The sequence below is a fragment of the Pecten maximus genome, chromosome 3 (assembly GCF_902652985.1).
Source record: "Pecten maximus chromosome 3, xPecMax1.1, whole genome shotgun sequence".
NCBI classification, from domain to species: domain Eukaryota; kingdom Metazoa; phylum Mollusca; class Bivalvia; order Pectinida; family Pectinidae; genus Pecten; species Pecten maximus.
Genome location: NC_047017.1, coordinates 14,584,549 through 14,599,256, shown reverse-complemented (window position 1 = coordinate 14,599,256; position 14,708 = coordinate 14,584,549). Strand labels below are relative to the sequence as shown.

General features: G+C 36.1%; 2 protein-coding genes across 2 annotated transcripts in view; one reads left to right on the top strand and one right to left on the bottom strand.

The window, feature by feature from the left end:
* The first annotated feature begins 2,824 nt into the window (after positions 1-2,824).
* On the top strand, positions 2,825-7,647 carry LOC117323305 (putative glutathione-specific gamma-glutamylcyclotransferase 2). Its single transcript, XM_033878444.1, has 3 exons — positions 2,825-3,238; positions 3,682-3,717; positions 5,014-7,647. The coding sequence occupies exons 1-3, from the start codon at positions 3,056-3,058 to the stop codon at positions 5,647-5,649; spliced, it is 855 nt and encodes a 284-aa protein (XP_033734335.1). The 5' UTR covers positions 2,825-3,055; the 3' UTR covers positions 5,650-7,647.
* LOC117323304 (chromatin-remodeling ATPase INO80-like) overlaps positions 5,933-14,708 on the bottom strand; it is a 27,080-nt gene continuing 18,304 nt past the window's right edge. Inside the window, exons 32-36 of the mRNA XM_033878443.1 lie at positions 14,195-14,297; positions 13,686-13,771; positions 11,661-11,883; positions 11,328-11,507; positions 5,933-10,541 (exon numbers count right to left, since the gene is read on the bottom strand). Of these exons, the coding sequence (XP_033734334.1) occupies positions 10,426-10,541; positions 11,328-11,507; positions 11,661-11,883; positions 13,686-13,771; positions 14,195-14,297 (708 nt within the window). The 3' untranslated portion in view covers positions 5,933-10,425. The remainder of the gene's footprint in view (positions 10,542-11,327; positions 11,508-11,660; positions 11,884-13,685; positions 13,772-14,194; positions 14,298-14,708) is intronic.

The window sequence follows — 14,708 nt, the reverse complement described above, 5'->3', positions numbered from 1 at the left end:
GTGAAAATTTATTGATTGATGATGTTTATGTTTTTATTTGTTGTTTGTTTTCGCGTTACTATGTAACTACTAATGGAGCAATTACATATAATTGCTTAAGTCTGACATATCGTATTAAAACCTTACGGGTGACACAGAGATTATTTTTGTGGTATAGGACAGGTTTGACATTTGGCCTGAACTTTATTTGAGATTACATAAGGGTGTATTTGTAGTTTCGTTTAAAGTTAAAACAGACAGACAGACACGATAGTTTTAATTCTATCTGGGATATCTACAACAAAACATACATAAAACCGCTCTGTTGTTGAATATCTAGAGAATTATAAACAAATAATTTAGGAATTTTATTTTAGGGAGCTTCTAAAATTTGTGGCGAGTTTAAAAAATCTCGTCCGTACAGCTGAAAGCGAATTTTAAATCATTTTTATGAAAACATTTCTGTAGAAAATATTGCAGGAAACACGCTTCCCTAGAGTGTTGTCCAGGCTGTAAGTATATGTTCATCAAGAAGTTATATGCTTACGTGTTACATTAAGTTAATATTGTGGGTTTATTGCAAAATGGTGGCTGACGTTCTCGTACACATATTCCTTGTTTCTGTTGACGCTTCAGTCTTCATCAAAGTCCACTTGTTTGCAGGTTGCGAAGAAGACTCGTATACATAAATATGTACTTACATTATATATGATAAATATGGTTGTACTCGCTAAATAACATGGCAATTACGTAGTAAAATAGCATAAATTAGCAATTAAATAATCATAATCAAACAAGAGGACATGGATCGAGGCCTGAATATGGGAGTAGAAATATTTGTTAGTACTGAAAATATTCTATCTTTGCGGGCTCTTCAATTTCCATAACCTCAGAGATCCACATTTAATGTACGTGTAAATGAGTAAGTTAAGCTATAAATGTTTCATTGCTACGACTTCCATCAGGTTTCCTTGGACTCGTCCACGTACATATGTACAGGTGGAGTTTCCAGATGACCAGTCTCTGGTAAGTCCATCATGTGCAAGGTTTTTGATATTTTCTAATAACATCAATCACCATCCATACTCTTCACTATTCCTTCTATCCTTTCCTTTGCTTCACCTTTTTAATAATTTTCCGTCTTCTCTTCTTTCCCTAATAACTTTTATAATCTTTGTATGCTCTTTGATTTTAAGATCTCTCTCAGTTAAGGTAGTGATATGTAGTTAGAAGGTAATGAAATACATGGTGTTGTAATGCAATGATGTTGTGATGAAATGATGGTATAGTGTTGTAGTGACGACGACGACGACGACGATGATGATGATGATGATGATGATGAAAAACACATACAGCACGTGTGGGTGTTTGAAAGTCACGAATGACAGTGTGCCTTGTCCTAAATGTATTTGTATAATCATATAAAAATAAAATCAATATATTTTTTAAAAAGTACAAACAGATGGTGGGGTCCTTTGTTGTCATCCTGGTACATGTAGTAAGATTGTTGATGCCCGGTGATTGTATGGGTGGTTATTGAATGGGAGGGTGTGGTCTTGATAAATCCAAAGTATTACCAATGAATTACATGAACAAATATAACGTCCATTGGAGAGGACAATTAAGAGACTGTTCTAATCGTTGTAGCAAAATATGTTTAGAGTTTTTTCCCCAGTTCGTGTGTGATATGGGGGAGGGGTGGAGGGCTAGCTATATCTATATTTGTCTCCAGCCAGTGCCCCCCTCCCCTGACCTGCAGGTAGGGCGTAGGGCGTACCTGTTGCCCCCATTGCATGATCGTAAGAGGCGGCTAAATTTGGGATCTGATCTTTTCTCTTCTTTCTTAATAGCTTTCTTCTTCCTAACGTCTCCCTTGACACTGCCTCACTTTTAGCCTTTAGTTGAGCGTTCGCCCCTGTGAGGAAGGCTTTGGGTTCTGTCCCCTGGCCGAGACATACCAGAGTCTTTAAAAATGGTAGTTGCTGCTCCTGCTTAGCGCTCAGCATACAAGGAGTGGGACGACTGCATGGTTCGCCCGTTGTCAGTATAATGTGACCGGGTGGGGTGTCCTGCTGGTTGTCTCCGGCAGTATGCTTCAGTGAGGTTGCACTATAAATCGGCAAAAGTTCCGGCCTATCACAAGGAGACTTAACACGAACATACCGCAGCCTCCCAAAACACACATACCACTCACCACACGCATGCATGTCGCACGCACGGGAGGGCTAAGGCCGTCCTAAATGACCTTAGCTGTTAATAGGACGTTAAACAAAATACCCCCCCCCCCCCCCCCTCCCCTCCCAATGTATATACAGGAAACAGCTACATTTACAGTGGCCCCTTTCAAATTTTGAGAAAGTTCTTAAATCCTTTTCTCAAAGTATAATGTAGTCTCTATTATATGTTCATCTGTGTTGTCCCACTTGAGTTGACGTTTGGATTAAACTTTCAAATACGACGTAAAAACAAGGTAGCTATAGAGATAGATATTAATCATACAGTGTACGTTCTGTTTCCAGATGAAAGTTTCGGTTAAATCGTCATCTCTAACCATATTGCCTTTCAACATTCAGTAATGGCTATACTGTCATCTGTAGTCGGATATCACTTTATCACAGTTGCCTATTTATAAGCTCAGTTTGTTTATGAAGGCCTTTGTAGGAATGCCATTAAATTAAATCTTAAACGTATAGCAGACATACGCATGATATAATATATTGGCGAATTGAAAAATGTACGTCAATAATCTGTATTCAGATTCAGATTTTGCTTGGATGATGAAATCATTCCAGGGAGGGGATATACAAATGTATGTGTAACCATGTGCCCATGGGAGTACAGTGTGTGCTTTATGCTGCAATACACTAGCTGCATGCATAGTAGCTGCTACGTGTGGTCCGACCTTTGGAACTACACGCATGGCTGCATATTGATGTAAACAGTTTGTAGGACTCCGATTGGCTAACATGCGCATACATATACAGCCCAACAACGATGATGAAATCATTGTAGCTGGATAATTTCCCCCGCGCTCATATATAGTACCGAAAATCGATCTGAAGATCCCTGGGTAGAGATGGACACACTACTGGACAGTCTAGATAGTCATGATAACAATAAGGTTATATGGGTGTTTGGCTATGGTTCTCTTATGTGGAATCCTAATTTTAACTTCGAAAGAAAACTGACAGGTCACATTAACGGATCTGTGAGAAGGTTTTGGCAGGGGAACACAACGCACCGAGGCACATCTACCAAGGTAAGGAGACTTTATACATGTTTTTCTTTATGTATATCGGTCAATATGCCAAGTGCGTCCGTACTCCTCTGTTAACATATATAATGGTCATTTATCAAGCGATGGTACATGTAAAGATTTGGTAGAGGTTATACGTTAAATATTGTTATGGGTATTGCACACATTAGTCAATTGTAATTAAACATATGAGTTATTTATATGTTGAGTGCATTCTTAAAACATTAAAAATATTTCGTAATGAAATGAATTCATTTTGGAGCATATGTGATTATATTTCAATAACATCGCAACAGATCGGTTCATTAAACTATTTAATGATACGTAATATTGTAATTTGCACCATATACACACCAGCTGCCTAGGAATAAAATGACGCTTAATTATGTTTAATTGCATGTATACGTGTATAGCTTATATTAATATGATGTTATTATTTATTTTAGCCCGGAAGAGTCGCAACATTAGCTAAGCAACAACAGGTATGTATATATTGGCATCAGCTCTCCACACACGTGCTCCGTTGCCTATTTATAGAACGTAAACAAAATACTGACCCACTTCTGGCAGTATTCTGCGTAATACTGCAAGCCTTTTCCGCCTTTCGAGTGGAAAATTCTATTGTAATTTGGCTGTTTGTGGGCGTGTTTGACAGTGTTTGTGCCAAATTATTGCGAAATATGGCCAATCTTTAATTATCAAAACAGACATATATATAGGCCTTCGAAATCGTTAAACGGACTTGAATGATCATATTATAGTTATAACGTCAATATTTTGTATACAACTGCAGTCTGTGACATGAGCAATGGAAATACTTCCTTTAATAAGGGTATGACGAACCGTCTGTATGCACGATGTTTACAATATAAAATATTTGTTAAGGATCAATTTTTTTTTTCTGCTGTTGAAATAAATTTGATTCAAAATATTTTATTGTTGCATTTATTTGTAAAAAGGTCTATTTCTATAGTTGCATATTTATTTCATTTCCACGAATGGTTCTAACGATATTGAAAATGTGAAGTTCATGATAGAGATTTTAAAGAATAAAAATCATACTTGAAAAAGAAATCATAAAATATATTGTCAACATATGTAATTATCAAAAATAATCGTGTTATCAATTAAACATGTAGGAAGCACATGCCAAATTATTGCGAAATATGGTCAATCTTTAATTACCAAAACAGACATATATAGGCCTTTGAAATCGTAAAAAGGACTTTAATGATCATATTTATAGTTATAACGTCAATATGTTCTATACAACTGCAGTCTATGACATGAGCAATGGAAATACTTCCTTTAAATGACTTACCGTCTGTATGCACGATGTTTACAATATAAAAATATTTGTTAAGGGTCATTTTTTTTCTGCTGTTAAAATTAAATTAGATTCAAAATACTTTATTGTTGCATGTATTTGTAGAAAGGGTCTATTTCTATAGTTGCATATTTATTTCATTTCCACGAAAAAGTGAAGTTCATGATAAAGATTTTAAAGAATAAAATTCATATTTGAAAAAGAAATCATAACATATATTTTGTCAACGTCTATAATTATCAAAAATAATCGTGTTTTCAATTAAACATGTAGGAAGCACAATGAAATCTTCAATCTTAAACGTTCACTTCCACAGGGACTCGGCACGAATTCAATACTACAATACATATTAACAGCGAGTGGGTTGATAATTCGTATCAAGTCCCTGTGCTCATTTCTACAAATGTTCCGATATTGACATTTTACATATTTTCTGTACCTTTTGTTGCAGGGTTGTGTGTGGGGAGTTGCCTTCCAAATAGTGGGCTTAGCCCAGATTCGGGAAGGGCTGGACTATCTATATACCCGAGAGGCTGTCCTTGGAGGGTATGAGGCGTTCGTCACTAAATTCTACCCCCGGGACAGTGATGACTTGCCCGTAGACGTACTGGTTTTCACTGCAACCAGTTCTAGTTATCTATACTTGGGACCTGCTGACGTCAACGTTATGGCAGATCAAATTTATAGTACAAGTGGTCAGGCTGGTCCTAACATTGATTACGTCACAAGTATTGCCGATTACGTCAGAAAACACATTCCTGAGGATAACGATGACCACTTGTTTTCTCTTGATCGAGCACTACGACATTTAATATCGAAACACGGAAACTCTAGGACACTAAAACGTAACTGTACAGTGCCTATGTTGAAACCTGGACAAATATTCTGTTCCAATACAGAAACTGGCCACGTGTCGAATACAGGAACCGATTACATCTCAAAGACTGACTATTCAGTGTATTTAGAGAATTATAAGGAGATAAACGTTGACTTGTTATCCAAGACAAAACTGACACAGCCTTTTGGCATCAATACAAAACGCAATGTTCAGATGGAGATTTACAAATTACAGACAGTTCAAGCATAATTTACATAGTTTTTTGCTTTTATGGTTGCCTGAAAGTGCTTCTGACCAACATTAGAAGTTTTTTTATACAAATTAGTTGTTGAATATTAAAATTTTTAAGTTAAATTATTATGGTTTTATGAAATATCCGTGCTTTATTTATGAATTTTTTCTATTGAACCTTAACTATATTACAAAGTTTTCAACTAATGCAATACATATATATTACCATGTTTTCAACAAATACCTTTTCATACATAGTCGCACAGAACAACATGAATTCAACACAATAAACACCATGAACTATATCAGAATACAAATTTATTTGTAAGTTTATCACAAAGAAATCTAATGCATATTTTCTCATGTCTGATGCAGCACACAGTTACATGTCCACACCAGACCGCCTGTAATACATACAGAAAGGTTGTGTGGTGAGGATCTGTGTATTTCATATAAACTACAGGGTCGGACTACAGATCACCACCACACATCTATATACAAGATGTATTATATATACAGATTGTGGGGCGAGGATTTGTATCGCATCCTTATACACACTTAAATATGTAAAGACTACCGGGCCAGGCCACAGGTCCCCACCACACAGCCCATATACACGATGTATTATATATACAGATTGTGGGGCGAGGATTTGTATCGCATCCCTATACATACTTACATATGTAAAAACTACCGGGCCAGGCCACAGGTCACCACAACACAGCCCATATACATGATGTATACATACAGATCGTGGGGCGAGGATCTGTGTCACATCCCTATACACACTTACATATGTAAAGACTACCGGGCCAGGCCACAGGTCACCACAACACAGTCTATTATACCGGGGTACACGATGTATTATACATACAGATCGTGGGGCGAGGATTTGTATCGCATCCCTATACACACTTAAATATGTAAAGACTACCGGGCCAGGCCACAGGTCACCACCACAGCCCATATACACGATGTATTATACATACAGATCGTGGGGCAAGGATTTGTATCGCATCCCTATACACACTTAAATATGTAAAGACTACCGGGCCAGGCCACAGGTCACCACCACAGCCTATATACTGGGGTACATGATGTATTATATATACAGATCGTGGGGCAAGGATTTGTATCGCATCCCTATACACACTTAAATATGTAAAGACTACCAGGCCAGGCCACAGGTCACCACCAAACAGCCTATATACTGGGGTACAAGATGTATTATACATACAGATCGTGGGGCAAGGATTTGTATCGCATCCCTATACACACTTACATATGTAAAGACTACCGGGCCAGGCCACAGGTCCCCGACACAGCCCATATACACGATGTATTATACAAACAGATTGTGGGGCGAGGATCTGTGTCACATCCCTATACACAATTACAATTGTAAAAACTACCGGGCCAGGCCACAGGTCACCACAACACAGCCCATATACACGATGTATTATACATACAGATCGTGGGGCAAGGATCTGTGTCACGCCCTAGAGTCTGCACACATTCATCTTTACTTTTGAAATGATACAGATGCATTTATATACATGTATTACATCAATTTAGGCTGTCGTTAAAAGTGTTATCACACATTTTTGTTACTTTACATATCGTAAATATATAATGATAACATCGGTATCTAGAAACCAAATCTATCACAATTACTGATCCACTTTTTATCTATGTATAATATATTTCATTTTCAATCATTTTAGTATAAAATGCGAAAGACATGAACACATATTTATTTAGAATTAATGACTGGAAACATTAAAATATCCAAAAGCTATGTACTGCTCTCAACATCCTGCTTTTTTTCCAATTATATTCTCCAGACACACTTTTTGTTTCAAAATATGCAAAGCGCATTAAGTGCATTTCAGTTTCCGACAATATCACAAGATCTCCATATGTCTTTCACACTAAAGCACTATATCTACAGCTTTGTTTGATAGTTTTCTCCTGATTTTTAAGTAATTTGAACATTTTCAACAGCAAAAAAAAAAAGCTGAATGTGACCTGATTAAAATACAGATCATCATTAATACACTATGTTATGAAGATCTGACGATGGCCAGTAAAGGGTCATGTTCAGATGACCTCGCGCTTAACACTTAGTTAATCACAAGAGCTTAATATCTAAAATATGAAAATGATCACAAAATCATAATCTTTGTTCATAATTTTTGTATATCTATAAGGTTACATTAAAAGACAAATCACTTTGATGTGTTTGTATATGATCTGGATTTTACATTTACTATTTCAGTTCAGACAAAAACGTTCAAATGCAAGATATAGCATTCCCAATAAAAAAATATAAAACCACGGAATTTCCTAACCACAACGATTTACATGAACACAATTATTAATTTAAATAGAAACATTATCTACATGTGTCATTATAAAGATAATATTTAATTCAAAAACTTGAGCACTAACAAGAGGCCCAATGAGCCTGTATCGCTCACCTGTCGTTCATCCAAAAGAGGGTTTAATAAGGTGAAACATCTTAGACTTCAATGGCAGTGTAGCTTTTGAATCCCCATCATTTTAAGATGTTACTAGTCATATTTACAGATGCCTACAGTCAATTTAGGTTAAATTCCAATCAGTAAATAAGAAGTCATTTTTGTTAAATTGTTGACAGACAGACGAAGGATGCCACATTATGGCAAAAGCTCACCTTGGTCCTTTGGACATGTACAGGTGAGCTAAAAATAACAAAACATTTTAAAATATGTTTGCAGATGTTAGATGTAGCTACAAGTGTCTGCATTTTCAAGAAAAATATTATCACCCTACAGGACGAAGATAATATTTTGATAAATATTTACTAACTGGATGCAGGCACCTGTGACATAGCCTACTGATAAGAATTCTCTTGTTTAAAGCTGTGAATTATTCTTACAAGACATTAAGAGATAACTTTCATCATGATTATGGTGATATAGATTCTCAATAACTTATATATAATTAATACAATGTAATTACAAAGTACTACGGGCTAAAACAAAGCGCTGGTGTTAATAAAATACCTTAATATGTTGATTATTTCTCATTAATATCAAATACACTGTACCAGAAATCTTACTTTAAAACTATTTCAGAATTCATGTGATTTCTTGCAATAAAACTGTTTAGAATTGTTTCTGGTATCTGAATCTAAATAACCAAACTCACTGACAGGTCAGTATTCCACATTTGAAATGACAACACTTCACATGATTTCATATAAACAGTAATGATGACACAATGTTTGAGCAGTTAAATAACTTCACTACCAAATATGTGTAGTGCTGTGCCATATCTGATCATAGAGCAATGACTGAGTCTTCTGAAGAGATATCAGTCAGGTATTCCATGATATATCTTGGACACTTTTATGAAAATAATAGCTTCTAACACAAAATTGCATACGAAATGTCCTGGGTAAAACTTCCATCCTCCAAACTTTGCATGAACTCTAGAATTATTGATTAATAGCACTGGACTTATCGATATACTCTTCCTACTGAAAATATTCAAATTATTATACTTTGACTTGAAGCAGTGCTTTCTACATATTAATGTTTCTACTGTAAAGTTTTGCTATAGCACTGGAGAGTTATTGATAAAAGAGTGAACATTTCATTGTGGTATACAATGTATTCACTATTGTACATATAGTTTCTGAAGAGTATGGTTATACAGGCAAACCTCTCGATTCTGTGCTTTATGTTAATACCAAACTTTGTCCAATGTTAGAAGCTCTACTAAGATAAGGCTATCTATTTACTTCCATTAACAAATCTTTTCAGAACATCAGAGAGATTGTTTACTAACAAAGCATTCAATGACTCTCACCTCACTGGGTAAATAACATGTGTTTTATGATAGGTGTTTTTTAATATGTAGTGCTATCTATATACACTCCACTGTTTTCCAAGTAACTGTTTAATTGTTTCTAATGTTCCGCCATCATCGTCCCCCACAGAGTTTTCTCTATATTTCACTTGTTTGACCAGTGGGAGCACTAGCTTAAATATCTTTGACATAAATATTCACCTTTTTATTGATCAATCAAAATGCATCTATCAATGAAGCTTTTCTTCAGCCGGAAAATAGAAACAGTATTTCAAGTTCGCTGCACTGTTTATCATCAGATGCTTCTGATTGGTTAGATTTTCCATAGCCATTTCCCAAGGAATTTATTACTGGATTTGGTCCATAAATAATTCATGAATACAAGAATTTTTGTACCAGATGGTGTTCTGTGAGTGTTCATAAATGTATTTTAATACATATCAGATTTGAACTAAATGATATATCAATGTTTTTAAAATTCAGTTGGTACAGTACTACCGGTATATTATTTAACAAATAAAGAATATATGTGAGGAGTGGGATAGTTTCATCACAACTCCTGAAAACGACTGTGATGATAATCGGACTGAATCTCCTATATTCCTTCCTGATTTCATTCTGTAAACTTTCACCACATACACTTCTTATCACAATAAGCAAGCACTTCCTTGAGAATTTTTTACACATTCAGGGGTTACATTTCATTAAGAGGCAACACAGTCCAGCCATTGGTCAAGGCCTATCAAAGCTTAATATAACTACTGATAGGTCTTTTCCTATTTCATTATCGTTTATTGTCTTCGAGTCTCCATCTCTCAAATGAAGATAACTCCAGTGAACACACCTGGATGACATGTTTGGGTGTTTGACCACATGTCACGGATTTGGATTGAAGTCTTGAGCAAATACAACTGTGCAGTGAGCCTAGTGAGGCAAACATCAGCTGGGAGGTTTGGAGTGAGGTGGTAATGGCACAGGGGAACTGGACTTTGGTGAGTCTGTTGACAGGTGAGCCCCAACAGGACCAGGACCTCGGGAGGGAGAGGGAGCTGCACCTACGAACACAAAATAATGAAATATTAATACATGTACACATGATGCTTCAAAATTCAAGATATACTGCTAAAATCGTAACAGCTTATAATAAATTAAGAAATTTTATTAACAATGTATGTACAACTGTGTCTGAAATTTATATTACAATCATTGAAACTAAATGTACTAAACAACAGTCATGACAAGATAAAATTCTGAACAAACTTAACTGCACTGTAATTCAAGATACAAGATATGGATTAAACTGGTACAGACAGACTTCATTTCTCTACTGGTACAGACAGACTTCATTTCTCTACCTTGTACAGACAGACTTCATTTTTCTACCTTGTACAGACAGACTTCATTCTCTACTGGTACAGACAGACTTAATTTCTCTACTGGTACAGACAGACTTCATTTCTCTACCTTGTACAGACAGACTTCATTTCTCTACTGGTACAGACACACTCCATTCCTCTACCTTGTACAGACAGACTTCATTTCTCTATCTTGTACAGACAGACTTCATTTCTCTACCTTGTACAGACAGACTTCATTTCTCTACCTTGTACAGACAGACTTCATTTCTCTACCTTGTACAGACAGACTTCATTTCTCTACCTTGTACAGACTTCATTTCTCTACTGGTACAGACAGACTTCATTTCTCTACTGGTACAGACACACTCCATTCCTCTACCTTGTACAGACAGACTTCTTTCTCTACCTTGTACAGACAGACTTCATTTCTCTACTGGTACAGACAGACTTCATTTCTCTACCTTGCTGTAATGTTCTAATTACCTGTAAAGTTATATCCGTATGCTGCATATGCTGCAGTCATGCCAGCTTGTGCTCCAGCTATCTCCGCTGCACTCAGGGCCTTTCTCACACTGCCTCTCCCACGTGGGCGTCGGCCAGTGCCCGACACTGAACCTTTAGGACGACCTCTCTTCCCTCGTTTGGTTGTGGGAGTTAGATTACCTGAAAGGGTTACATGAAAGTATGTTGTACTTAATGATAGATCAATGCTCCCCTCAACTCTTTCCTCCTGTTATCTGAACAAAAACATTTGTTTTCCTATGCTCCTTGCATGAATCTATTTAAATTACTTAAAACACACTCAAGACTACAAACCTTGATATGTTGAATGTGCATCATCCACAATGACAAGGCCGTCATTGCTACTGTCATCTGCACCATAGAGACTGGACTGATGCATGACCTCACTCCCGTAAGACACAACACTTTGTGGACTGGCTGGTACAGAAGTCGAGTCGACACTGGCCACAGACTCTGTATCACCTGCAGCTATTGTGAAATTCACCTCTTCCGCCTTCGACTTCTTCATTTCACGTTTCTGAATGAGAATAAACAACCTGTATACAGTATATTCTAACTAATTTTACTGCTTAACAACATAGTTTGTCTCGCAAATGTTTGTCAATAAATAATCATTATAATTATATGATATTAGTATTGTTTTTCACATTTTATAAATAAGACTTATATAATGTACCTGACAGAACTAATGATGATGCATACCAGGTCATTTAACACTTGAAAGTTTTTGTTCACATAAAAATTCAAAGTCCAAAACATGTAAAAAAGCAGGTTTTTTTCCCCAAATCTGTCAGATCAATTCTGGCATATGATAGTATAACACCACAGGGACCCTACTGTCAAATATAAGTTTAATTCCCTTACACAATTATAAAGTGATGTGTTAATGCCTTTCAACACTTGCACCACAAACTTCAGTCAAAAATCAGGTATTTTCCCCCCAATTTTTTTGTCACCAAGTGGGGATAGTATAACCCTGTAGGGACCCCTATACCAAATATCTACAGTGGAACTTCCTTAACTCGAACTCGGAAAACTCTAATACCCCGCTTAACTCGAAGTACTTTGTCAGTCCCGGCCGAAACCTGTCTTTATCCTAGTAAAAATAACTCGGAAAACTCAAATTCGGAAAACTTGCAAAACTCAGATAATACAAAGTGAAATTTGGTCCCAACAATAAAAATCCTACTTGAAATGATCGAATAACTCAAAGTATTACGTTTGTGTCCAACAACAATCAGTGGTAAACGCCGACATTTTTCCAACATCGAAATTCCGTTAGTATCGGCACTACAAACCTACCGATTATTATACGCTATTACAATTGTTTCATAAATTCATTTAAGAAATTAAGAAATTGTCGGTGGAATCTTATAACAACAACTCTTGATGATAAAAAGTACTGTTTTACTTATATCAGGTAATGTCCTAAGGCGGTCGCCGATAATAGTACATACGATAGTCAACAACTCATCTGCCCGCTCATTCAAGCGGAACTAATCTCTGACACTCCGGTAGATCTTCTTGGCTGATGTTTTTACAGTTAGAAATGAAACAGTCACCGATGCCTATTAAATCTTTAAACTGCTGAAACAATAGCGTAATTACTGCAGTGTACGACTGCAACGGTCAGCGCTGTCTATTAAATCAGATAACACGCCAACTCAGCAACAGTAACATTTTATATGCACATGTGCAGTACTAACTTCCTGTTCTAATACACATGGAAATGGCGTGGTTGTCGGTAAAACGTAAGTTGGACTATCAAACAGTATTTGATATGTCCAATATAAGGTAATGATTCTGTTTTACGTTTTACATATAATCTGTGTTATATTTAAACGTTTATTTGATATAACATTAATTAATTGTTATTCGGTTGAATTCCATTTTATCGTTATTCCTTTTGCAAACATGACATGAACATCAGATCGTTATTGAAGTGACTAAGCGAAAGAAACTTTATCGAGACTGTATATCGGCAAAACTACACCAAACTACAAGTGTCTGTACAACTGATGAGCGACAGAGCAGGAGTTATAATGATTACATAATGTTGACAAATATTGACCAAACTTTGCACCAAAAATGACAACTCGCTTAATTCGAACACTCGATAAGTTTTCTCGTGGTCCCGTCGAGGTCGCGTTAACGAAGTTCCACTGTATTTGCCTTTCAACACTTAAACCAAAATGTTAATGTCAGAAAACCAACGCTGACAACATTAGTTTTCCCTCTTCTTTGAAGAGACGAGCTAAAAAATTTAATAATAATTCAAGATTCCGAACATGCAATGTAGTTTTGTAACAATACACCTACCCGTCCATAGGATTCCCTTTTCCTCTTTTTATCTTTCTCCTTGTTTCCTTCCTCTTTTATTTTCTTTTCATCCTGCCTTGACATTACTGCAATATAACAATCCAAAAGGTTAATGTTAGAATTATCTAGTTATCATAATAACAGTCCCTTGAGCTGGTACAAGTATTTCCATCCGCAATCAGTGCTTGTGCGAAACATTTTTTTTCTATCTGGTTGTGATATTGATGCGTTATTAAAGCCAAAAGGCTCAAATTAAAAAGAATTTCACTTCTTGATTCAGTAGCAGATTGATTTAGAGGAAATATTTAGTATTCGTTTTATAAGAAAAATCTATTGTGTTAATTTGAATTGAAATTTAAATGAATTACTAGGTAATATTATTTACACATAATAAAAATGTAGCAATAATCTACATCAAGTTAAAAAAATTTCAAATCATTCTTGCTGGTAATGAAAAACAATTCTATATCCCTACTCAACCAATAAGTAACAAACCTAGTATAACTTACATTTAGATTCCATTTCATCATCATCAATCAGAAGGGAGACAACTTCCTTCGGCTTGAGTACATCAGGACGGAAGTTTCCACCACTGATCACCATTCTTTGGATCTGAAGTAAGATTAAATTGGTATGCAATGATTTCTTACTTGTGCTGATGATACATTTCAATTTCAAACCAGAAAAAAAAAAAAAAAACAAGAGGCCCAATGGGCCTGTATCGCTCACCTGCCTCTACACAAAATTGCAGCTGATTGATGTCATTTCTACAGATACTATGCTGATAACAACTTTATTTAAATATCAGAGTAAGCCAGGTTAATTCATGTCAATATATTTTCTAGTCCTTCATTCCAGAATACTATTGGCCTAAGATAGGTTCTTGGCGACTCTTGGCTCTAAGCATGCTACAGACAGGCCCAATATCAAGTCCCTGGGCCTCTTGGTTATTGAGAAGAAGTTGTTTGAATATTATAGCCTATTTGACCCATGTGACCTTGAATGAAGGTCAAGGTCATCTAT